We start from the raw sequence: 27,524 nt of genomic DNA, 5'->3' as shown, positions 1-27,524 counted from the left end.
ATTGTAAATTGTTTTTCCATGAAAATCATTTTTACACTGAAAATGTTTTACGTCCTACCAAACAGAGCCTAGAAGTAAAAGTGTAACTAACTTATTCTCCCAAGTGTAAAGTTGCTGTTAGTATTTTCTGTGTTCTTAAAAGTACAAATTATGCCTCTCAGAACTTCAGGAGTATGAAAGATTAGCAAATTAGCACAAGCAACAGATGTATTCATAAACAGACATGTATCACAGCATGAGATCGATCGATACCGTAAGATAATTAAACTTCATGTAGGTTTACATTAATCATATACTTCCTCCGTTTCTTTTTAAGTGACACATTTGCATAGTGTTTACTATTCACAGTTTAAACTTTAATTAGCTTTGGTGATTTACATTTTAGGAAAAACATAGTCATGTGGGATCTTGTTAGATTCGTCTGAATGTGAATTTTTTTAATATCAACTTTTTATAATTTTTACTTATTAATAATTGAAGATTTTAATAGTTAAAATAATGCATTGGCAAACGTGAAAACAAGAAATGTGTCACTTAAAAAAAAAAACAGAGGAAGTATAAGATAAACAAAATAAAATAAGCTAAATAAGATTAAACAACTAAAATTAAGAGCATCTCCATTCATGGGGCACCCCATTTCTTCTCTCTCCTCACCTTATTTGTCCACATCATTTTCCACTACCTCCCCATTTTACCTTACTCAAATTTGAAACACATACCTCCACTCATCTACCTCCCCATTTATCTTCTCTCTCTTATTTCCTATACCCATCCACCTTTTCTCTCTCCTACTTTCCCATACCCCACCAATATTTTATCTATTGATTATATATTCCATATTTAACATGATTTCTTTGTAATTAAATAAAAAATCGTAATTATCCTCATTAATTTCATAATTAATCAATAAATAATTGACACACTAATTGAATTCGGTAGTTGCTAATTACGTTATGTAAATTGCTAATCACGCTATTAAAACGATAAATCGTTAATTTATGCTCACCTTTTAATTAAGCTACTTAGTTGAGATTTCTTACAACAATGGCTAAACTTAAAATTACAAACAATAATTCACTCATCATTGGTTGATTGGCGACAATTGTGCCAAATGTGTTGAGCCAAGTCCTTTTGTAAGGAGTTGTGAACATCTCTATCCCACGCATCAGCTCTCTTTGCAAATATTGTTGCATCCCTATATCTGTAGCGACCAGGTTGAACAGAATATGTTTCAAGCCTATGGCTAGACGAAAGTACTAGCAATCGAGGCATTTTCTTGCTCGAAGTTATGCGTCTTGATAATTTAGATATGTATCCCGTTCATCCTCGACAATCATATTGTGAAGAATGATACACGCCAGCATTATTTCCCACATTAAGTGTTCATCCCAAATGAGTGATGGCCTTTGTATTATTGCAAAGCGTGCTTGTAAAACCCCAAACGCACGTTCGACGTCTTTCCGAACTGATTCTTGACGTTTGGTGAACAACTCATCGACGGGAGATAGTGGGAGTCGAATTGCTGGCATGAACACTGCCCATTTAGGGTAGATCCCATCTGTTAGGTAATATCCCCTATTATAGGTATTACCATTCACATTAAATGTGACCTCAGGAGCTCTTCCTTATAAAGATCATCAAACACCGGAGAGCGTGCCAATACATTGATATCATTGCAAGTTCCCGGTGTTCCGAAAAATGCATGCCATATCCACAAGTCTCCGGAGGCCACGGCTTCTAGAATTACCGTTGCAGATTTGGACCTACCTTGATACAACCCTTTCCATGCTCGTGGGCAATTTTTCCATGCCAATGCATGCAATCTATGCTGCCCATCATTCCAGGAAAACCCCGCCTTTCCCCGTCACGTAAGAGGCGTTGCAAGTCGGTTACTGTAGGCCTCCTTAAGTACTCGGTCGTAAAAGCTTTTCGAATTCCTTGCACAAAGTGCACAAGGCACTCCTTTGCTGTTGATTCAGCAATTTTGATGTACTCGTCGACTGCGTCAGATGCTGATCCATATGCTAGACACCTCAATGCTGCTGTGCATTTCTGATGAGTGGAGGCACCTAGCTTCCCAGTTGCGTCTGGTAGTTGTTGAAAAAATTTGTCTTTCGCAGCGACTGCGTTCATAATTCGAAAGAAAAGAGGACGATGCATACGAAATCTGCGTCGGAACATGTCTTCGGTATATAGAGGACGATCAACAAAGTAATCGTTCATTAACCTTTGATTTGCATCAGCACGGTCTCTTGGAATAATAATTTTTTTTTTTTTGGGAGATCTTCTTTGAGTGGCTTCTATGATTGGAGCAACAATTGTTTGAACAGCTTGTTGAATTACGTAGTCTTCTTGTTCTTCAAGATACGCGTTGTATAAAATCATGTTATTGACCATATCATCAAACTGGTCATCACTTGAACTTGAAGAATTGTAATCCAAGTTCATGTTTCCTTTTGTTGCAAGAAGAGAAGAAGAATGAAGTGGTTTGAAGGAAGAAGAATGATATTTTTTGTAGAAAGAAGGATGGTGTTATGGTGTGATGTTATCATTCAACCAATTCATCTTTTATAGACATTTGATGATAAGAGTGCAATCTCTGAAGATAAGAAAGGACTACACAATCCCAAAAAAAAAAGATTTTCAAAAGATAAGATTGTAATCCACTTTTCAGAAGATAAGATTCTCAATAGATAAAAAATATTAAAACAATACAAACTAGGATAGTAAATACTAGAATTACGAAAGAATTAAGGATACTAAATAAAACAACCTTATAACTAAACTACTTCATAAACTCTTCTCTTAGCTTCTCATAGTATTTGGATTTGAGGGTTATTGAGCATATTTGGATAAAAAGCAATATTAGTATTTTGACGATTTGGGTTTTTTCGAAATTTTGATGGAAATTTGGATTTTGTGGGGAATTTGAATTTTGTTGGAAATTTCGATTACGTTGGAAATTAGAATTTTGTGCGGAGTTAGAATTTTGTGGGAAATTTGGATTTTGTGGGTTGATAATTTGGGGTTCTTTGAGGCCTATTTCCATAATTAGAATTATTAGGATTCATAATTATGGATAATTTGTTTGGAAGTATTTAAAGAGTAGAGGAATAAAATATATAATTAAGATGAGAAAAATTAGAGAAATTAAAGATTGGAAAAGGTAGAGAAATTTGAATGTATCTAAAATATGGCATAATTGGTCTCTATTTATAGACAATTAAAAAATAGAACGTTGGTATAATTTTTTTTTTAATTAGCAGATTTTTTTTAAAATGGCAAAATTATGCAACGGCTATTTTAAAAAATAACCGTTGCTTTTAAAGGAAAAGTTGACATTTGGCAGCCATTGATTGGTGCTGGGCGCGCGCGTCAGGCTGGCAGGGCAGCTGTTCAGTTTTTTTTCTCTCTCTGCCGCCACGTGTAAGCGTTTCATTTGTTCTTCATTTGGGCACCTCCCCTAAGAGCATCTCCATTCATGGGGCACCCCAATTCTTCTCTCTCCTCACCTTATTTGTCCACATCATTTTCCACTACCTCCCCATTTTACCTTACTCAAATTTGAAACACATACCTCCACTCATCTACCTCCCCATTTATCTTCTCTCTCTTATTTCCTATACCCCACCACCTTTTCTCCCTCCTACTTTCCCATACCCCACCAATATTTTATCTATTGATTATATATTCCATATTTAACATGATTTCTTTGTAATTAAATAAAAAAATCGTAATTATCCTCATTAATTTCATAATTAATCAATAAATAATTGACACACTAATTAAATTCGGTAGTTGCTAATACGTTATGTAAATTGCTAATCACGCTATTAAAACGATAAATCGTTAATTTATGCTCACCTTTTAATTAAGCTACTTAGTTGAGATTTCTTACAACAATGGCTAAACTTAAAATTACAAACAATAATTCACTCATCATTGGTTGATTGGCGACAATTGTGCCAAATGTGTTGAGCCAAGTCCTTTTGTAAGGAGTTGTGAACATCTCTATCCCACGCATCAGCTCTTCTTTGCAAATATTGTTGCATCCCTATATCATTATAGCGACCAGGTTGAACAGAATATGTTTCAAGCCTATGGCTAGACGAAGTACTAGCAATCGAGGCATTTTCTTGCTCGAAGTTTGATGCGTCTTGATAATTTAGATATGTATCCCGTTCATCCTCGACAATCATATTGTGAAGAATGATACACGCCAGCATTATTTCCCACATTAAGTGTTCATCCCAAATTAGTGATGGCCTTTGTATTATTGCAAAGCGTGCTTGTAAAACCCCAAACGCACGTTCGACGTCTTTCCGAACTGATTCTTGACGTTTGGTGAACAACTCATCGACGGGAGATAGTGGGAGTCGAATTGCTGGCATGAACACTGCCCATTTAGGGTAGATCCCATCTGTTAGGTAATATCCCCTATTATAGGTATTACCATTCACATTAAATGTGACCTCAGGAGCTCTTCCTTAATAAAGATCATCAAACACCGGAGAGCGTGCCAATACATTGATATCATTGCAAGTTCCCGGTGTTCCGAAAAATGCATGCCATATCCACAAGTCTCCGGAGGCCACGGCTTCTAGAATTACCGTTGCAGATTTGGACCTACCTTGATACAACCCTTTCCATGCTCGTGGGCAATTTTTCCATCGCCAATGCATGCAATCTAGCTGCCCATCATTCCAGGAAAACCCCGCCTTTCCCCGTCACGTAAGAGGCGTTGCAAGTCGGTTACTGTAGGCCTCCTTAAGTACTCGGTCGTAAAAGCTTTTCGAATTCCTTGCACAAAGTGCACAAGGCACTCCTTTGCTGTTGATTCAGCAATTTTGATGTACTCGTCGACTGCGTCAGATGCTGATCCATATGCTAGACACCTCAATGCTGCTGTGCATTTCTGATGAGTGGAGGCACCTAGCTTCCCAGTTGCGTCTGGTAGTTGTTGAAAAAATTTGTCTTTCGCAGCGACTGCGTTCATAATTCGAAAGAAAAGAGGACGATGCATACGAAAATCTGCGTCGGAACATGTCTTCGGTATATAGAGGACGATCAACAAATAATCGTTCATTAACCTTGATTGCATCAGCACGGTCTCTGGAATAATAATTTTTTTTTTTTTGGGAGATCTTCTTTGAGTGGCTTCTATGATTGGAGCAACAATTGTTTGAACAGCTTGTTGAATTACGTAGTCTTCTTGTTCTTCAAGATACGCGTTGTATAAAATCATGTTATTGACCATATCATCAAACTGGTCATCACTTGAACTTGAAGAATTGTAATCCAAGTTCATGTTTCCTTTTGTTGCAAGAAGAGAAGAAGAATGAAGTGGTTTGAAGGAAGAAGAATGATATTTTTTTGTAGAAAGAAGGATGGTGTTATGGTGTGATGTTATCATTCAACCAATTCCTTTTATAGACATTTGATGATAAGAGTGCAATCTCTGAAGATAAGAAAGGACTACACAATCCCAAAAAAAAAGATTTTCAAAAGTAAGATTGTAATCCACTTTTCAGAAGATAAGATTCTCAATAGATAAAAAATATTAAAACAATACAAACTAGGATAGTAAATACTAGAATTACGAAAGAATTAAGGATACTAAATAAAACAACCTTATAACTAAACTACTTCATAAACTCTTCTCTTAGCTTCTCATAGTATTTGGATTTGAGGGTTATTGAGCATATTTGGATAAAAAGCATATATTGTATTTTGACGATTTGGGTTTTGTTCGAAATTTTGATGGAAATTTGGATTTTGTGGGGAATTTGAATTTTGTGGAATTTATTACGTTGGAAATTAGAATTTTGTGCGGAGTTAGAATTTTGTGGGAAATTTGGATTTTGTGGGTTGATAATTTGGGGTTCTTTGAGGCCTATTTCCATAATTAGAATTATTAGGATTCATAATTATGGATAATTTGTTTGGAAGTATTTAAAGAGTAGAGGAATAAAATATATAATTAAGATGAGAAAAATTAGAGAAATTAAAGATTGGAAAAGGTAAGAGAAATTTGAATGTATCTAAAATATGGCATAATTGGTCTCTATTGATAGACAATTAAAAAATATGAACGTTGGTATAATTTTTTTTTTTTAATTAGCAGATTTTTTTTAAAATGGCAAAATTATGCAACGGCTATTTTAAAAAATAACCGTTGCTTTTAAAGGAAAAGTTGACATTTGGCAGCCATTGATTGGTGCTGGGCGCGCGCGTCAGGCTGGCAGGGGCAGCTGTTCAGTTTTTTTTTCTCTCTCTGCCGCCACGTGTAAGCGTTTCATTTGTTCTTCATTTGGGCACCTCCCCTAAGAGCATCTCCATTCATGGGGCACCCCAATTCTTCTCTCTCCTCACCTTATTGTCCACATCATTTTCCACTACCTCCCATTTTACCTTACTCAAATTTGAAACAATACCTCCACTCATCTACCTCCCATTTATCTTCTCTCTCTTATTTCCTATACCCACCACCTTTTCTCCCTCCTACTTTCCCATACCCACCAATATTTTATCTATTGATTATATATTCCATATTTAACATGATTTCTTTGTAATTAAATAAAAAAATCGTAATTATCCTCATTAATTTCATAATTAATCAATAAATAATTGACACACTAATTAAATTCGGTAGTTGCTAATACGTTATGTAAATTGCTAATCACGCTATTAAAACGATAAATCGTTAATTTATGCTCACCTTTTAATTAAGCTACTTAGTTGAGATTTCTTACAACAATGGCTAAACTTAAAATTACAAACAATAATTCACTCATCATTGGTTGATTGGCGACAATTGTGCCAAATGTGTTGAGCCAAGTCCTTTTGTAAGGAGTTGTGAACATCTCTATCCCACGCATCAGCTCTTCTTTGCAAATATTGTTGCATCCCTATATCATTATAGCGACCAGGTTGAACAGAATATGTTTCAAGCCTATGGCTAGACGAAGTACTAGCAATCGAGGCATTTTTCTTGCTCGAAGTCTGATGCGTCTTGATAATTTAGATATGTATCCCGTTCATCCTCGACAATCATATTGTGAAGAATGATACACGCCAGCATTATTTCCCACATTAAGTGTTCATCTCCAAATTAGTGATGGCCTTTGTATTATTGCAAAGCGTGCTTGTAAAACCCCAAACGCACGTTCGACGTCTTTCCGAACTGATTCTTGACGTTTGGTGAACAACTCATCGACGGGAGATAGTGGGAGTCGAATTGCTGGCATGAACACTGCCCATTTAGGGTAGATCCCATCTGTTAGGTAATATCCCCTATTATAGGTATTACCATTCACATTAAATGTGACCTCAGGAGCTCTTCCTTAATAAAGATCATCAAACACCGGAGAGCGTGCCAATACATTGATATCATTGCAAGTTCCCGGTGTTCCGAAAAATGCATGCCATATCCACAAGTCTCCGGAGGCCACGGCTTCTAGAATTACCGTTGCAGATTTGGACCTACCTTGATACAACCCTTTCCATGCTCGTGGGCAATTTTTCCATCGCCAATGCATGCAATCTATGCTGCCCATCATTCCAGGAAAACCCCGCCTTTCCCCGTCACGTAAGAGGCGTTGCAAGTCGGTTACTGTAGGCCTCCTTAAGTACTCGGTCGTAAAAGCTTTTCGAATTCCTTGCACAAAGTGCACAAGGCACTCCTTTGCTGTTGATTCAGCAATTTTGATGTACTCGTCGACTGCGTCAGATGCTGATCCATATGCTAGACACCTCAATGCTGCTGTGCATTTCTGATGAGTGGAGGCACCTAGCTTCCCAGTTGCGTCTGGTAGTTGTTGAAAAAATTTGTCTTTCGCAGCGACTGCGTTCATAATTCGAAAGAAAAGAGGACGATGCATACGAAATCTGCGTCGGAACATGTCTTCGGTATATAGAGGACGATCAACAAAGTAATCGTTCATTAACCTTTGATTTGCATCAGCACGGTCTCTTGGAATAATAATTTTTTTTTTTTGGGAGATCTTCTTTGAGTGGCTTCTATGATTGGAGCAACAATTGTTTGAACAGCTTGTTGAATTACGTAGTCTTCTTGTTCTTCAAGATACGCGTTGTATAAAATCATGTTATTGACCATATCATCAAACTGGTCATCACTTGAACTTGAAGAATTGTAATCCAAGTTCATGTTTCCTTTTGTTGCAAGAAGAGAAGAAGAATGAAGTGGTTTGAAGGAAGAAGAATGATATTTTTTTGTAGAAAGAAGGATGGTGTTATGGTGTGATGTTATCATTCAACCAATTCATCTTTTATAGACATTTGATGATAAGAGTGCAATCTCTGAAGATAAGAAAGGACTACACAATCCCAAAAAAAAAGATTTTCAAAAGATAAGATTGTAATCCACTTTTCAGAAGATAAGATTCTCAATAGATAAAAAATATTAAAACAATACAAACTAGGATAGTAAATACTAGAATTACGAAAGAATTAAGGATACTAAATAAAACAACCTTATAACTAAACTACTTCATAAACTCTTCTCTTAGCTTCTCATAGTATTTGGATTTGAGGGTTATTGAGCATATTTGGATAAAAAGCAATATTAGTATTTTGACGATTTGGGTTTTGTTCGAAATTTTGATGGAAATTTGGATTTTGTGGGGAATTTGAATTTTGTTGGAAATTTCGATTACGTTGGAAATTAGAATTTTGTGCGGAGTTAGAATTTTGTGGGAAATTTGGATTTTGTGGGTTGATAATTTGGGGTTCTTTGAGGCCTATTTCCATAATTAGAATTATTAGGATTCATAATTATGGATAATTTGTTTGGAAGTATTTAAGAGTAGAGGAATAAAATAAATAATTAAGATGAGAAAAATTAGAGAAATTAAAGATTGGAAAAGGTAGAGAAATTTGAATGTATCTAAAATATGGCATAATTGGTCTCTATTTATAGACAATTAAAAAATATGAACGTTGGTATAATTTTTTTTTTTAATTAGCAGATTTTTTTTAAAATGGCAAAATTATGCAACGGCTATTTTAAAAAATAACCGTTGCTTTTAAAGGAAAAGTTGACATTTGGCAGCCATTGATTGGTGCTGGGCGCGCGCGTCAGGCTGGCAGGGGCAGCTGTTCAGTTTTTTTTTTCTCTCTCTGCCGCCTCGTGTAAGCGTTTCATTTGTTCTTCATTTGGGCACCTCCCCTAAAACTGCATGCTCATTAAATCCACTTTAGGACATATCATCTTCTAGATGCAAGGACGAGATTATTGAAAATAGAACAATTTTCACAAAAAATGCAATCATTTAGAGGATTGAGGATCATCTTCTTTTAGGAGTACAATTTATGCCACTTAAACTTATACTCCTACAAAACCCTACATGTTACCCCATACTCAAGAACAATTTATGCAACTTCCAAGAATCATAACTTGATCTCATCTCAACTTGAAGCATATTCATATAAATCTCCATAGGGATTCTCCAACAATAACCTCATAACAATAACGAGAATTAACAACCATTCTCACCAAGATCAAATAAAACAAGCTGACTATTTCACTTTCTTACACTAGGGGAAAAAACAGAAAGGGCTGCGCAGGAAGGGCTGCGCTTTTTAAAAAAGCGCAGGCCTACTAGTGAAGGGCTGCGCTTTTTAAAAAAAGCGCAGCCCTTCCTGAAAAAATTTGAAATTTCGAAATCGCGGGCTTTGAAATATTGAGCGGGGATTTAGATATATTATCCCTCATTCTCTCTCCTCTCTCACGTCCCTCATTATTCCTTTCTTTACTCATCGAAAATGGAACAAATTTACTTGGTGCATGGTGTGCACCGTACTCCTGAAAGCACAATAGAATAATGTTGAATTGCTATAAAAACAAAGACATCGATAAAATAGTGTGTTTCTTAATCTATTACAAAAATGGTTATTCTTACTTCATCTTTTGATTTAGACTCTATGGTTAAAGACCAGAGCACCAGACCCTAGAGTAACTTTCTGCTAGCTAAATTAGAATAGCTTATGTTTTACATTTGCATGAGTATACATTTAAAGTCAACATACCATAATAAGACTTTTGTGTTGAGAAACAGTGAATTGGAAAATTTCACTGTTCAAGCATAGTGAATGTCATACCATGCATTTACTGCATGTTAGGAAAGTTTCGTCTGCGCAGAAATCGTTGAAAATGTAATGTTAAAAACAGTATACTTTTGCCTATAAATACCGATGTAAGAAATCAGTTCTTCACATCAATGCAATACAATACTCTCTGATATATTTGCATAACTTCTCTCTCTATTTCTCACACAAGTTATCAGCACGAGTGTTCTACCGGAAATTTTTTTAAGGTATCTTTAAAATTTTTACATCCATTTTGTTTTTAAGTTTAAATTTTTTTCTCCAAGCCCAACCCTTTTACTACCCGAACATGGACCAACAAAGTAACGGGATTAACATTGTTTTACACAATGTCTCTGTCTCGGGTATTTATTTTTGGATAGAGCGAAAAAAGTGCCATTCACTACCAACCCGAGGGGAACTGTAATACAGCCCCGACCCAGTAACCGTAACAACGGTACAAATACTCATACCAGAGAAAACCCACAAACCCCTGTTCCCAACACCAATAATAACCCTCCTATACAACCAGCTGAAAATCAACCTCCGCCCAGTAATAAAAGAGATAGAGATGAACAGGAAGAAACTAGTAGTAAACGTCACCATACTACTAACGCAGAAAACAAATAATTTTAACGACACCTTCATGGAGGGCAAGGACATTTTATTTATGGACAGGTTAATTTTTTTATTGCCACCTATATGGATGGCCTAGTGAAGTGATAGCATTATTATGTCTTATATGTGCAATAATGTCGTATGTATGCAGGGAACAAGCATTCAGAACATTATTATATATTATTGTCTCTAATCTTCTACTTTTTTTGCATTTATAGTTACATATATTATATTACCAATTTACTAGCATGCTCTAATATATATTTGTCAATATTAGAATTTTATTGCGTTGTATATTTTTTAACTGTATATGAACTGCACAGTTAGGGATAACCCTCTATAAAAGCGGATTACCATCCCCATTTTCACCACATATCCCTTATCTTCTTCCGATTTTTTTTCTCTAAACCCACAAATTTTTTTCCTTCTTCCTCAACCTTCCGGCCACCATGTTTAACGCCGACGACAACCGTCCTCCACCCTCATCTTCCTCTTTTGAAGAGGATTTTAGGAAAATAAAACTCTACTTATTTCTTATAGCCGGTTTCTTTTTCCTCCTCATGGCATTAATGATATATCTCCTAATACATAAATAGGAGACAAAAAAAAAATTTCCCCCGGAAGAATGGCAAAAAAATGCACATGAATATCAATTTTTTTTTGTCTTTAAGTGCATTTTAGGAAGTTTTTTTTGTTTATTCACTTGTTGTATTTTGTTTCTATTTTTGGTATTTTCTTGTTTTTTTTGCTTAGCTTCATTATTGTTGTACGCTATTTTTAGTTTTTTTTGTTTGTATTATTTATCTATAATAATAATGATATAAATCAGGGGGAGATAATATAAATGTGATTTATCATCATTACTAATTTCAAATATTTACCTATTTGTAGTCAAAAGAATGGGAGATCTAGTGAAAAGACAATTTAACATACTAGATCTATCTGGGCAAAAGTTTTTAGAATGGACGGTGGACGCCCAAATGAATTTAAAGGCCCAAGGACTGGAACATACAATTAAAGATGTGACAACCCAACAAGGGGATGCAACTACAACAGCCGCATCAGTTAAAATTGCGACTGTACAAGAAAAGGCAAAAGCCTTAGTCCTCCTAAGACATCATTTACATGAAAGTTTAAAAAGTGAATATCTACTTGTGGATGATCCAAAAGAACTATGGGATAGCCTAAATGAAAGATATGGGCATCACAAAAATGTGCTTCTCCCAAAGGCACATTATGACTGGACCAATCTGAGGTTCCAGGATTTTAAAACGGTCAGTGATTACAATTCAACATTGTTTAGAATTGTATCATTGTTAAGATATTGTGATCATCCCATCACAGAAGAGCAAATGATAAACAAAACGCTCTCCACTTTCCACGCCTCTAATATCATATTGGCAGAACAATACAGGTTCAGAGCTTTCAAAAAGTACTCTGAGCTAATCTCAGTACTACTTGTGGCTGAACAAAATAATGATCTTTTGCTGAAAAATCATAATCTTAGACCTACGGGGTCTTCAGCCACTCATGAGATAAATGCTATAGAAAGCTCTAATCCACCAGAAGCAAATGCTATACATAGTGGTGGACGCGGTAATTACAACGGTCGTGGGAGAGGACGTGGTAATTACCGTGGCCGAGGGCGTGGACGTGGAAGAGGCCGATTTTCCCCAAGAAATAATAATTTTAAACATTCTGATAAAAATTGGGGACAATCATCTGGAAATCAGAGGCAGACGTCCTATAAAGGAAATGATACTTGCCATAGATGTGGCATGACTGGGCACTGGGGCCGCACATGTCGTACTGCCAAACATTTGGTAGATCTATATCAAGCTTCAATAAAAAACAAAGGAAAAAATGCTGAAGCAAACTTTGTTAATGAAGCCACTACATCCATGCCCAGCCTTGATGTTTCAGATTTTTTTATGGATGATGCTGAAGTTGAAAATAAGTTTGTTTAGATCACAATCGATTAATGTGCTTAGTTTATTTCAACTGCTTCAATATCCACTTTCATGTATTTGTTCCTTTATTATTAATAAAAATACGTATTTTTCTTATACTAATCATCGTATTTATTATTTATGAAGATATGAATTCATCAGAAGTTGGAACTAAAGAACAATGTCTCCTGGACAGTGGGACAACACACACCATATTGAAAAATAAAGAGTATTTTTCAAAACTTACAATATTCCAAGCAAATGTTAGTACAATTTCTGGGACAGCCAAGCTAATTGAAGGCTCTGGAAAAGCTTGCATTATATTTCCAAATGGGACAAAATTGATAATTAATGACGCATTATATTCGAGTAAATCTCGAAGGAACCTCATAAGTTTCAAAGATGTACGTCAGAATGGTTACCATTTGGAAACAATGACAGTGAACAAAGAGGAATTCATATGCCTAACGGCAGAGAAAAACGGCAAGAAATACATCTATGAAAAATTGCCAGCAATTTCCTCGGGACTATATCGCATAGATATACGTCCGATTGAAATTAATATGATATCTAACCAGAAGTTAGATAATAGAAAATCATTTACTCTATGGCATGACCGATTAGGCCATCCTGGCACAGGAATGATGCATAGAATCATTGAAAACTCAATGGACACTCTATAAAGAATGTCAAAATTCCTCGGTCAAATGAATTAACATGCTCTGCATGCTCACTTGGCAAATTGATAATCAGACCATCTATAAATAAGATTGCCACTGAATCTCCAATGTTTTTAGAAAGAATTCAAGGAGATATTTGTGGGCCTATTCATCCTGCATGTGGACCATTTCGTTATTTCATGGTATTAATTGATGCCTCTACTCGATGGTCACATGTGAGCCTTCTGTCAAGCAGAAATGTTGCATTTGCAAAACTTTTGGCTCAAATAATTCGATTAAGAACTCAATTCCCAGATCATACAATAAAGAAAATAAGATTAGACAATGCTGGGGAATTTACATCCCAAACATTTAATGACTATTGCATGTCTATTGGGATTATTGTTGAGCACCCTGTACCTCATGTACATACACAAAATGGTCTTGCTGAATCATTAATCAAAAGACTACAATTAATTGCAAGACCATTAATAATGAGGTCAAAATTGCCATCTACTACTTGGGGTCATGCTATATTACATGCGGCAACATTGATAAGATTAAGGCCGACAGCCTATCACAAATTCTCACCATTACAATTAGTATCTGGTCGAGAACCGAATATCTCACATTTGAGAATTTTTGGGTGCGCTGTACATGTACCTATTGCTCCCCCCAACGTACTAAAATGGGTCCACAAAGAAGGATGGGAATATATGTTGGATTTGAATCTCCATCAATTATCAAATATTTAGAGCCAACAACTGGTGATCTATTTACGGCTCGATTTGCCGACTGTCATTTTAATGAGTCGGTATTCCCATCCTTAGGGGGAGAGAAAGTGGACCCACAAAATATAAAATCGGAAATTACATGGAACGCATCGCAAATGTCGTTTCTGGACCCGAGAACAAATTCATGTGAACAAGAAGTCAAGAAAATTGTTCATCTGCAAAGTATTGCAAACCAATTGCCAGATGCATTCACAGATTCTAAGAAAGTGACAAAGTCACATGTACCTGCTGCGAATGCTCCGGAACGGATTGAAATTCCTAATGACAATAAGGCAATTGAAAATGAGTCAATAGCACGTCGAAAACGTGGCAGACCACCCGGTTCTAAAGATTTAAAACCGAGAAAAATGAAAAGGCAAGGGGAGACAACGAACGAAATTAATATAAATCTCCCAACAGAGCATGATGAAAACAAAAATGAAGAGAAACGTGTTCCAGAAGAAAAGGAACATGAAAGCGTAGACAACAATGAAACTTCAATTAATTATGTTTCTACAAAGAGACAATGGAATCGAAAAGATGTTGTCTTGAATGAAATTTTTGCTTACTCGATAGCGGTTGAAATGACATACGATGAAAATGATGTAGAGCCAAATACAGTTGATGAATGTCGCCGTAGAAAAGATTGGCCAAAATGGAAAGAGGCAATTCAAGCAGAATTGAGATCACTTGAAAAACGTGAAGTATTCGGTCAAATAACCCAAATACCAAAAGGTGTAAAACCAGTTGGGTACAAATGGGTATTCGTGAGAAAACGAAATGAGAAAAATGAGGTTACTAGATATAAGGCAAGATTAGTAGCCCAAGGCTTCTCGCAAATGCCAGGGATTGATTATGATGAGACATATTCTCCAGTAGTCGATGCAACTACACTAAGATTTCTGGTAAGTTTATCAGTTTCGAAAGGATTGCAAATGAGATTGATGGATGTAGTGACCGCATATTTGTATGGCTCACTTGACACAGATATTTATATGAAAGTTCCTGAAGGACTAAAACTACCAGAAAATTGCATGCCCAAAGAGATGTTCTCAATAAAATTGAGAAAATCACTCTATGGGTTAAAACAATCTGGAAGAATGTGGTATAATCGTCTTAGTGAATACCTATTGAAAGAAGGATTCAAAAATAATCAAATCAGTCCCTGTGTTTTCATTAAGCGATCTAAATCAGGATTCGCGATCATTGCTGTATATGTCGATGATTTGAACATTATCGGAACTCCTAGAGAACTTGAAGCGACTGCAAAATACTTGATGAAAGAATTTGAGATGAAAGATCTCGGGAAGACAAAATTTTGCCTTGGCCTGCAAATGGAACATCTAAGAAATGGGATTTTTGTCCATCAATCAAACTATACAGAAAAAATCCTGAAACGTTTTTTCATGGACAAAGCCCACCCAATAAGTTCTCCAATGGTAGTGCGTTCCCTGAATGAGAAAGATGATCCATTCAGACCACGAGAAGAGAACGAGGAGATTCTTGGTCCTGAAGTACCATATCTAAGTGCAATTGGTGCTTTAATGTACTTGGCTAACAATACTCGACCTGACATAGCTTTTTCAGTAAACTTGTTAGCTAGATACAGCAATGCACCAACCAAGAGACATTGGAATGGAGTCAGACACTTATTACGTTATCTTCGAGGAACACAAGATCTCGGATTATTCTATCAGTCAAGACCCAATGCGTCACTCATTGGATATGCAGATGCTGGCTACCTCTCAGACCCACAAAAGGCTAAGTCTCAATCCGGATATGTATTCACTTATGGAGGTACTGCAATATCTTGGAAATCTACAAAGCAGACTTTGACGGCCACATCATCAAATCATGCAGAATTAATTGCTCTTTATGAAGCTGGAAGGGAATGTGTATGGCTAAGGTCAATGATCAAGAATATCCAAGAAGAATGCGGGATGGAAACAATAACAACAAATCCAACTATCATCTACGAAGACAATACTGCATGCATCACCCAAGTAAGCGAAGGGTACATCAAAGGAGACAGAACTAAACATTTATCACCAAAGCTCTTCTTCACTCATGACCTCCAAAAGGAAGGGACGATCAACATTCGACAAATCCAATCATGTGAGAATCTTGCAGATTTATTCACCAAATCCCTTCCGGCGAAGAAATTTGAAGAATTAGTCCGAAAAATTGGAATGCTCATCTTCGTGATTATGCTAATTCAGGGGGGTATTATATGCGCTGCACTCTTTTTCCCTTCGATCAGGTTTTTATCCCACGGGTTTTTCCTGACAAGGTTTTTAATGAGGCAGTTGATTTTAAGCATATAAGATACATAATAGTTATACTCTTTCCCTAGTTAGGATTATTCCCACAGGATTTTTCCTAACAAAGATTCTTAATAAGATAACGTCTATTATGAATTATAAATGGACATTCAAGGGGGAGTGTTGAGAAACAGTGAATTGGAAAATTTCACTGTTCAAGCATAGTGAATGTCATACCATGCATTTACTGCATGTTAGGAAAGTTTCGCCTGCGCAGAAATCGTTGAAAATGTAATGTTAAAAACAGTATACTTTTGCCTATAAATACCGATGTAAGAAATCAGTTCTTCACATCAATGCAATACAATACTCTCTGATATATTTGCATAACTTCTCTCTCTATTTCTCACAACATTTTGCAACTTTTACTACTATTATTAAACTATTTAGAATTTATTTGGGTCCCATAAGAATCGTCTTATGAAAATGGTACTTGTCCTATTACATCTAAGCTATGAATTGTAGTTTGGTCCCATGATGTGGTCCTAGGATTCCTAAGAAAGTCTCATGATACAATACTATGCATAAAAACCAAGAGAATGAAACTGCTAGTTTTCATGCTAAAATTTCATGCAATTTTGTGTTGATTTTCCCAAGTACACCTTCACAACTGGATGACAAAATTGATTCGCTCGTGATAAAACAGTGTTCACGACGGAAAATACGTCCCGTCTTTCTTTCAAGGAATGACAAAAGTAATGCCAGTTATAACGATTACAAACATAAATATACAAAATTGACCTCAACTAGGGATCTCATCTACTTCACTACGCCCAATCGCTTGTCTTTCATATTGAGGAATTATGGACACATACGAGGTTGAAGTTATCTAAGGCTGAAATTTATATCTGAACATTCGATGGTCAAATTTGATGGTGAAAGTGCAGAACTGCACAGCTGGTTTCGTGTAGCCGGGTTTTGAGGGTTATGTTTCAAGGAATCTGTTGAAAGTTGAATGTAAGATGAAGCATATCAAATAAGCAATCAATGTATATAGAATGCAACTCTTGATACGACTACCTATACGCTCCTGAATGACTGCAGCAAGGTCTGAGCCACCGCTTCTTTGAGCAAAGAACAATACATCACGGTACATTGTGATTGAAGGTTGAAGCTCTGCATCTTCCATCCACTGCAAAACCTGCAATATGATTTCGGCATTTCCTAAAACCTCATAAATATCCTTGAACATGGATTGCCATAAAACTCACATTGTCACACATAATCACGCGCACACAAAAACAAAATGCACATACTCACTGATGAAACATCCCTGCACATAGATACCCATGAGCTCACACAATCAGATAAGCATGTATGAAGGCAAGCACTCGTACATGCACACAAACACAAGAAGAAAGAAAGAAAGGAAAAGTATCTATCATTATCAAAATCATGCCAAAGAAGGAAAGAATTGGTAATCCAATTTCCGAGGTAAATAGGAATTAACTAAGTTTAACAACAAAAAGAAACTATTTGCGCGCCGCACCAGCCGGAAATAGTGGTCGAGAAATTCTGATGAGCAACTTAATTACCAAATAAAATATTACCTCTATGTACTTTCTCCAATTCCCAGCCGCCAGAAGATTTTTCAATAAAACTGAATAGGTAGAATAATTGATCTCTGCACCTGATGCTACTATCTTAAGAAACAACTGCATGTATGAAGAAATAAAACAAGTGTTAACACTAGTTTGAAATTAGAAGGGAAGAGAAGAAATTTGGAATACCTTCATCATTGACTCCATTTTCCCAGATTTTCCAAGAAAATGTAACAGGTGATTCAGAAGGCCTGTTGAAATTTGAGGCAACATCGGTTCCATCACTTTAATCACTTTGATCACCGTTTCCCAATCTCGAAGCCTTCAGACAGAGTTCTGAGGTTAAGTAAAGAGCACTAAAAATCCATGACACATAAAGAATATATTTACACTACCAGTGTTCTAGCAAAAAAAAATTCTGAAAGCAAGACATTACTCTGTAAAGTGCCAGCGGCCAGAATTTAATCAGTAAAAGATCACAGAAAGGCAGATAAAATCACAGCATATCTGCAACCATCAAAGATCTTATTGGTCCAGAGGAGGTTTCAACAGAACAGGAAACAAAAGGAAAACATTATAATGATCGTGCAGAAGTTGGAAAGAGCACAAACAAGCACACTGAATTATGTAATCAAAGTCATCATATTGCTTAAGGAGCCATTTATGACATCAAAATACAACAAAAATGCCTGATTTATCTTACTAAGAAAGGTGGGAATAGAACATCACAATGGCACATGCCAAATAATCCCACAGGCCACACCTCTAAATCAGCATACTCCATTGTGAATCAGGTTTAGCAAAGCATTACATGGAATATGAGAGGAGAAATAGTAGTAAACAGTACCCCTTGCCTCATAATATCTGTTGCTTTTAAGAGCATGACACAAAGATTAAGAAAGAAACTCAATCACATTACATATTTTAGTGCTTAACTACCTTATAGTTATTTAATATAATTAAAACCTCATGTTCAACACCAGTAAATTAAGAGTACTAGAAGACAAAGAATGACCTGTGTCAGACATGAAGAATTAGGGCTTAAAATATGGTGTGTCTAAATACATATGAAGGATACATACACACATATTGACGTATGCAATGACGATCAAGGTTGGCCTAGTGGTTGTAAGGCCCTCCATTCAACCCTATCATAGGGGTTCAATTCTCACCCCTTGCAAGAAGGATCCCTAATTTCTCCCCCTTCTTGCAGGAGAAGTCTCCTTACCTTTAAAATAAAAAATAAAAAATATAGAAGTATGCAATTAATTCTTATGAAATTGGTTCGAGCAATTTTGCCCGGTGTCATAATATCATTCTGGCAAGATTTTGGTCTAGGGGAAAGGGTGGGGGTTAATTTCACAACTTTTATATACTTTTAGGTGCCAATTGCTCCAATAATAAGTTAAGGGGGAAATTCGCACAATTTATAATATTTGGGGAGCAATATACCACTGTGCTGATAAAAGATAGAAGTACCTCGTCAAAAAAATAATAATAATAGAAGAAGTACCTAGTCAAAAACAATAATAATACAGGGTCATGCTATATGTGGGTTGTATATAAAACATAAATACACTACCTAAAATGGAAATAAGTTGTGAATTTATGGAAAAATTATGCATCAACCGATATAATAAATGATCAATTAATGCATATTTTTTCCATTTTTAACTTCTTATATGCAGCCCTAGCTTTTCCCATATTAATAAAAGATGGAAGTAAAATGGAGAAAGGGGTAGGCAAATCCCTTTCGTATTTCACGTGGAAAAGTCTACACTACACGGTGGCCCAAGTTTTTGAGATTCCTCGTTGTAACTCTACTTATGCAGCTTCCCTAAATTTAAAACTCGATCATGAAATACTTTATTACAACCATCTGATTAATTATGAATGTCTACAGGAAGTGAGAACGCTACACTCCGTCCACCCAAAACATATACGCAGTGCATTAGTTTTGAATGTCTACAGAAAGTGAGAGAGCTGTCCAACTTCCATGTAAAGTAACAATGTACGCTGAATTTCCTCATGCTAATGCTATACTCCTCTCAGCTACATCTTAAGCATAAGCAGACACTCACTTGGAATGGAGGACTCAAAAAAGAAGCAGCTTAGTTTCATTCTATATGCTCAATGGACAAGCAATATTAAAAAATTAAGCACAAGAACAAACTATATGGTGCCAGAGATTGTCTAAACTTACAAGCTACAGGCAGATATGACTTCAAAGTGTATGGCATCATTAACTGGGATATTTTTCTCTTTCATATACTCCAGCAAGCCAAGAACTTTAGCTGGTTGATTTCCTTTATTAAGAGCCCTCATCAGAGCTGAGCAGGCAACAACATCAGGTTGGATATCATTTTCCTCCATCTCCTGAAAAATTGCACATGCTTTGTCCCACTTCTCTGCAATTCAAATCCAAGATCTCTTAGATATCATGTCCCTCCAGGAGTACAAGAATGTCAGCGCTTCAAATATTAACTTTACCAGCTTCACTATAAGAATGTATCATTTTTGTATAAGTAATAATATCAGGTTGACAACCAGCTGTCTTCATTCTAGCAAACATAGATTCCGCCTCTGCTACTCGTCCCTGAAAGGAACACATAGAGCAAGGGTTGGGGAGGGGGGGTTGAGAAGGTGTTAAAATAATCCTGACAGACCAAATGCAAACAGAAGATAACAGGTACGCCCTTGCCTGCTTACTATAGGCTGTGATAGCAGAAGAGTACACCTCTTTGGTGACAGGAATGTTCAAATTCGTCATTTTGTCAAGAAATTCAATAGCCTGGTCATACTTGGACATCTTACAACAGCCAGTTATCAACACGTTGTATGTAACAGAATCAGCTTTAACATTCTTTTTCTTCATAGCTTTATACAGAGCTAATGCCTCATCAAATTCCCCAACATTCATATAGCTTCCAATTGCCGTGTTATATGCAACCAGATTCAATTCAATGCCTCGCTTGTCAGCCACTGAAATTATTGAATCAATTTTCACTTTTTCACAACAGCGGCCGCAAGCTGCCAGAAGAGTAGATATTGAGACAACATTAGGCTGAATTCCTCCCCGTTCCATTTCACGTAACACTTCTACAGCCTCAGCTAAACAGCCATTTGAACCATAGGCGTCAATAAGTGCATTATAACTAATGATATTTGGCTTGCAATAATGTTGCTTCATCAACTCAAATGTCTCCTTGGCCTTCTTGGGTTGTTGCGACCTTCCATATGCATTAAGGAGAGATGTGTAAGACACAACATCTGGTCGGATACCATTTTGCTTGATCTCGTTAAAAACTTTCACTGCTTCTTCACTCATCCCTTGAGAGGCATACGCACCCAGCAGCGTGTTGTACGCCACAATATTGGGTACAAGACCCTCAGCAAGCATTGTGTCAAACACAGCCTTGCAGTTCTCGATCTCCCCACATATGGAGTACATATGCATGATGCTAGTAAATGTCACTACATCAGGGGGACACTCAGATTTCTTCTCTCTCATTGAATTGAAAACACCACAAGCTTCCTCATACTGACCAAGCTTTACTAAGCAGTATATTCTAATGTTTAGAGTCGTAGTGTCAGGGCGTATATGTGTCCCTTTCATAAGTTCAAAATAGGACAAAGCTTTAGAATATTGAGCACCAGTTTTATAGGCTGACAAAATGATGTTGTGAGTTACCAAGTCAGGCCCAACTCCATTATCGGTCATTTGTTTGCAGATTTTGAGAGCCTCTCTCCAATTTCCACAGGATCCACAAGCGTTGATCAAGTTATTATATGTAGATCGACTTGGAGCAATCTGCAGTCATGCGTAATTTCAGCCTAACATAATACTCAGATATCAAACATGTCAAGATGCTCATTTTATTAAAAAGCCACAAAAAAAGCTGTTAAGGAACAGGCACAGGCGCAAGCAACACTATTCATTTACTAAAGATGGTAATTAGATAGAGTTGGTATCCTCTCCATTTCCTAAATGGTTGGGAATGTTTGGAGGGGGGGAAATAGAGGGAGTCATTGAGAATTTATTTTTTTACTAGTTTGGGTGTCACGATCTTAAGATAGGAAATGGATGAAAAGAAATGGAGAGGATTCTAACACAATTCAGAAGTAGACAATCATGCGCATAATTGTCCCCTTATACTATCGACAATAATATTACAGACAAATAATCTAAAAAAGTACCCATATGCAATGCCGAAAGGCATAGTTTTTATCCAGTACAAAAGTTGGCAGCTAATACTTTCCAAGAACCCTCAGACGAAGATACTACCCACTATCTTCTCCAAAATCAACATATTCTTCTGTCATGTCTGATTCTAAAATTCAATTGTGTACAATAAATTCAAAAAGGCAAACAACAATTCTCTCCCCACTTCTCTAGTGGCTGTTTGGAACCAATAACTTAACATTTTCTTACATATGCTAGGACCTGAAAGGAAATTGTTAAAGGATATTCATTTGGATTTGAAATGGTACTTCGAGATGGGTTTAATGATTTTTGTAATTAAGGAATGTTGACAAAATAAGAAAGCCACTAAAAGGTGGAATATATATTTAAATTTGGTTAATTTTCTGGTTAATTTACATTATCTTCAACATTTGGCTCCTTAATAGATAGAGTCAAAAGATGAAAACAAAGAAAAAGAAAGACTCTCACATCAAATACAAGTAAATTTTTTAGTCAGAAAATACAAATACACACAGCTGCACGAAGCATATCTTCCATTATTGTCATCGCCCAACGCCATTGACCAGCTCTTCCATGTGTATTGATGAGAGCATTGTACGTTTCAGCATCAGGCTTGCACCTGAGAAAACATATTCGGCAATCAAACCAATATGTATTTAGTGCAAAGTATAATTTCAATTCAGAAAGAGGAAAGATCAGAGCAACAAGTGGTTGAAAACCCATTGTTATGAGACGCATCTAGCAACTGGAAACCAGTGTATAATTAATCAAGTACTTCTTGATAGATCACAAGTGAACTTACTTCCATTTTTGCATCTCAAAAAATAAGCCACGAGCCTGATCTACATGATTATGTCTGGCATGCAATCTGATCATCATATTGTATATATCATTTCGTGCACAGTAATTCTTCTGATTTTTCATCCAATTGAAAACATGAATTGCATGCTCAATAGAACCCAACTGAGTCAACTCCTATAATCAGATATCAGATATTCAGTCCATTGTAAAAATGCAGCATGCCTACTTGACAATCTGAAACATGAGGTAAAAATCTTACACTACTAAATTCAATGGAAAAATATAAAGCAAAAGGGAGAAAGGAAAAGAATCAAAAAATTGTAGATTTTGAAAGCTTGTTTATTGCAATGATAATGCTCATAAATCTAAGCCCGAGCATTGGTCAGGATCAGGTAGAGACAAAATCAAGTATAAAAAGGAATAACTAAGTAATATACCAGATGCATGGAACATCGTCAGTTAGCAGAACAGGTCAACCCAACTAGTTCATTTCCTGAAAAAAGGATTAACGCCATATTGGCATGATTAAATCCAAGCATTTAAGGTCCGGAAGATATTATCCTGTAAAGCATGCCATGAAAATTCAGAAATGTAAACTAAATTACTTGTTTTATTCAAGTACCCTCCCCCCCAAATAAAAAAACTACTATCTTTATCCCTGAACGAAGGAAGATTCATGCCTATACAGGTACGAAATTGAACTCCGGTGAAAAAGAGCAAGCATTTGAGCACACTGCAAACAGAATTAGCAAAACAGAAAAAAGAACAAAAACAAAACAGGCAAAAACCTGAAACCTTCTGTAGACAATTAATAGTTGGCATTAGACCAGAAACCACAATTTGAGAATTTTGGCTACATAATGCTTTAGCACCCGAATCTAACCTAAATTCAATATAAAAAAGGCCCTCCCAAGCTCAAGATAAATAGTGTTATCAGCAAACTACGGTTGCAGTTGGAAGTGAAAAATTCATGTCTCAACAGAGAGAGAAGGATTCTACTTAAAAAACCATTGTTTAAACCCACACAGCGAGATGAAGTCCATAAGTTATCGAATAACACAGATGGGTGCACCTCTTTACTATTTTGAAGGACCGTGAAGGCTAGGATCACAACTCACAAGGGATCAAATAAATTTGATGTTACTTGAATCAACAGCTTATCAGGATAATGCCAATTACTTTGGACTGATTGCAAGAGTAAGTGAGCCGCTGACTTTAAGCTACACTTCTGATCTCCGAGTACATCAAGCTATCATCTACATGTAATAAAATACTTAGTTACACCCCAACAGAACATGCTTACAAATTGCCTTGGCTATCAAGGTATCAACTATTACTTAGAGATGGAGACTGAACCAGGCTATCCCAGCCACCCCGGGAAATCCGCTTCCCAGTGCAGGCCCACCACAGATACAGCTCAGCCCACTGTCAAGGCAGGTGGGTCATGGGTCCAGAAAAAGCAGCTCAGCCCACATTGACCCGGTACCAAAACCTGCCTGGTGCACAACCCGGTAACAGACCCGCCTGTGCCACACACCTCAGTCCAGTCCACCCTTACACACGGGGTGGTCCTGGGTCACGTACCCGTCCAGCCCGCCCAATTGCCATCACTATTACTAACCAGTAACCACTAACCAGCAATGCCATACACCATCAGTCCATCACCATCACAATAAAAAACAATTCCTGATAACCCCTCAGACTCCTTCATGCTCAAACCCCAATTAACAATCACCAATTTGCATAGTTTTGACAAATGCATTTTGCACCACCACTATCTTAAACATACAAACAAACAAACAAAAAAAGTCACATCATTTCCTTAATAAACAGAAGCACAGGATAATTCAATACATACCCTCTCAAGTTCCAACACAGTTATTCAAATTTCAACACATACCCACATAAATTATCAGTACAAAAACAATTTGTTTTAAAAAATAAGTAGTAGAAATCACCTTAATAAGCAGGGGATAATTCTTCCTAGAAAACCTCCCAACCCAATGATTCAAAAGACCTTGAATATCATCCCCATGATTAAGGGCCATAATTTTGTGAACCAACTGGGTGATGGACCAATCTTTCTGGAATTTATCAGCCTCCACTTTAAGCCTGTATCTTCTAGGAATATCATCCTTCCTGAAACCGCTCACGTGCTCACTCACGTGATGCTCTCCTTTGTCATAGTCTACGTAGCCTTGCTTCTTCCTCTCCCATTTTTCTGGGTTTTTTGTGGAATTCTTGCCTTTTATAGTTGTTTTTGAAGGTAAAGTTATGATTTTTCGGGGGATTTTGGAAGTGGGTAATGTTGGGTTAGTGGTTGAGTTTATTGGATTGAAGTGAGATTGATGAAATTGAGGAGTTATTACAGTCATAATGGAGTGGATGAGAGAGATATTGTTAAGAAATGGTGGGAATGAAGCTGATAAACTGCTTAAAAGATTGAGGAGAGTGTTGTAACTTGTAAGGTACAGTACAGTGAAGTGGGCGAGTATCAAGTGATATTTTACCCCAAAAAAAAAGAAATTGAAATATCAAGTGATATTTTACCTTAAAAAAAAGAAATTGAAATATCAAGTGATATTTTCGTAATAAACCCAAAATATTACGATTATTTACAACTTGAAAAAGAAAAAAAAAATTGATTTTTGAAGGTATGATAGTATTTCTTTATGAGTGTGATAGTATGTTATATAGAGTTAATTACGAAAGATATTACTTGATACATTGTTGTTCACGTGTAGAGGAGATCAATGGGTCATAACTCGAAGTGGACTTTATGAAAGGTATAGGAAAATCTTTTTTTCGGGAGGGGGTTGAAATTGGATTGTGTTTCTCTGGTTCCACATCCTACCATGCTATCATAATAACCCTCCATATTCCCTGAATCATCTACACGACTATAAACCAAGTCCCTATAATGACTCAAACCCGTAAACTGGGGATCGAGAGGATGTGATGTTACAACTACACTAACTTCAAATATGAAGATCTCTAAAGGAAACTTTAATAGGTCCATATATTGACTTCATTTATATAATGTTTATTGTAATGCTACATAATTTTAGAATATTACTTGATTATCATAAGTTAATTTATTAAAAAGAAGTACAATAGAAATTTGCAGGTACTTCTTGTTGAAAATATTGATTTGATAGGAGATCTTGAATATTTTTTATTTAATGAGATAGTGTCTCTTACTTTTATTAATGGGACTTACATTTTAATGGATTATTTTCAAAATGAGAGTACAAATAATATTTTCAAATGGAAGAAAAACATAAGTTCAAAGAATATTTGAGCCAAAGGATGTATGTAAGATTTTAATCCATGAGTCAAAGTTGTTTATCAGAAGATTCGATTATATGGCACAATTATGTGCTACCATGATCAATTATGCTTTTAATAGTAATAGAAATATATATACTTCCTCCGTTTCTTAAAAAATGCAATTTTTTTACTTACACGTTTGACAACAAATCACTTTGACCGTCAATATTTTCAATTATTTATCACCGTAAATTATAGAAAATTGACATTTTGTAGTATATATTAGTCAAAAAGTAAGTATGAAAAGTATGAAAGTCAAAATGTTGTAATCTTTAAAATACAAAAGAAGTATTATTTACCTAAAGGGTAATTCATATATTATAAAAATATTTTCAATTATCTACATCTAATAGGGCAATTATCCAAGAGATAGATGTAGCTTTCTTACAAGAACTCCTCATACTGAACTTCTAATCGTCGCCCCACAATTAAATCAATGTAAATTTATACTACAAAAGAGCATATTTCCCACTGTTTCAAAATTTAGCACTCCAATTCGCCACTATCTTTCTGTTTTTCGGGTTCCGACAACGGTTGTAAATAAAATAGATAGCATCATAGCTAGTTTCTTTTGGAAGGATCGATTAGGTAAAGGTATTCACTGGAAGTCTCGAGATCTGTTACATAGCCCCCGGATTTCTGGGGGTCTGGGTATCCGCAATGTGGGGATTTTTAATCAAGCACTGCTTATGAAAAAGGTCTGGCGCATAAAAAATAATCCTCAGCTTCTTCTATCCAAAGTGTATCAGAATTATCGATCTTTGTCAGGACCGCAGCTTTTCCGACGTCGACGTATCTCATGGGGTCATAGGGGCCTTCTCTTTGCTGAAAAGCTACTGAACGAAAATAGTCGTTGGAAAGTGGGAAATGAGACTTTTGTGGAGGTTAATTCTCATAATTGGCTCCCGGATCATCCTCCTATTTTTAAAGATAACACTCCTCTAGCCACTGTGCGACATCTTAAGGTAAAAGATCTATTACTCCCTGACAATCAAGGATGGAATCATAGGAAAATTGACTCATTATTTGAACCAACGGCCCGACGCATTAAAGGTATTGAACTTCCATATTGTGCGACGGTCAGTGATCACCAATATTGGGCCTTCTCTGATTCAGGTACATATACTACTAAATCCGGTTATACAGTACTTCTTCAACAGAAAAATGAAATCTGCAGCATGACTTCTCCTATGACTGCGACTTTTTCTCGCAAGATATGGAGTT

General features: G+C 36.3%; 2 protein-coding genes and 1 pseudogene across 6 annotated transcripts; all 3 read right to left on the bottom strand.

Moving 5' to 3' along the window:
- Positions 1-1,074: 1,074 nt before the first annotated feature.
- Positions 1,075-2,448, bottom strand: LOC125495761 (uncharacterized). The gene is made up of 2 exons (XM_057393421.1): positions 1,748-2,448; positions 1,075-1,201 (listed from the first exon to the last, which is right to left on the bottom strand). Exons 1-2 carry the CDS (start codon positions 2,446-2,448, stop codon positions 1,075-1,077), a joined length of 828 nt encoding a protein of 275 aa, XP_057249404.1.
- Positions 2,449-3,932: 1,484 nt separating this feature from the next.
- Positions 3,933-7,943, bottom strand: LOC125495760 (uncharacterized; annotated as a pseudogene).
- A 9,092-nt stretch (positions 7,944-17,035) lies between these two features.
- On the bottom strand, positions 17,036-25,443 carry LOC104889362 (pentatricopeptide repeat-containing protein At2g41720). Of its 5 annotated transcripts, XM_048641622.2 has the most exons (11): positions 24,929-25,070; positions 23,408-23,463; positions 22,972-23,144; positions 22,683-22,788; positions 20,667-21,776; positions 20,456-20,561; positions 20,169-20,373; positions 18,155-18,287; positions 17,975-18,079; positions 17,445-17,565; positions 17,036-17,365 (listed from the first exon to the last, which is right to left on the bottom strand). In XM_048641622.2, the coding sequence occupies exons 2-11, from the start codon at positions 23,414-23,416 to the stop codon at positions 17,250-17,252; spliced, it is 2,184 nt and encodes a 727-aa protein (XP_048497579.1). In that variant the 5' UTR covers positions 23,417-23,463; positions 24,929-25,070; the 3' UTR covers positions 17,036-17,249. The 5 variants fall into 5 exon arrangements, 4 of the variants coding, with proteins under 4 accessions (XP_048497579.1, XP_010672860.1, XP_057249142.1 ...); XM_010674558.4 differs by lacking the exon at positions 23,408-23,463 and having other exon boundaries at positions 24,929-25,441; XR_007272797.2 differs by lacking the exons at positions 17,036-17,365; positions 17,445-17,565; positions 23,408-23,463 and having other exon boundaries at positions 18,155-18,301; positions 24,929-25,443.
- Between the last annotated feature and the right edge of the window lie 2,081 nt (positions 25,444-27,524).

This window comes from Beta vulgaris, chromosome 3, assembly GCF_026745355.1.
Source record: "Beta vulgaris subsp. vulgaris cultivar EL10 chromosome 3, EL10.2, whole genome shotgun sequence".
In the NCBI taxonomy this organism is placed as follows: domain Eukaryota; kingdom Viridiplantae; phylum Streptophyta; class Magnoliopsida; order Caryophyllales; family Amaranthaceae; genus Beta; species Beta vulgaris.
The sequence above is the reverse complement of the archived record's forward strand: the minus strand, read 5'-3'. Positions and strand labels throughout refer to the sequence as shown.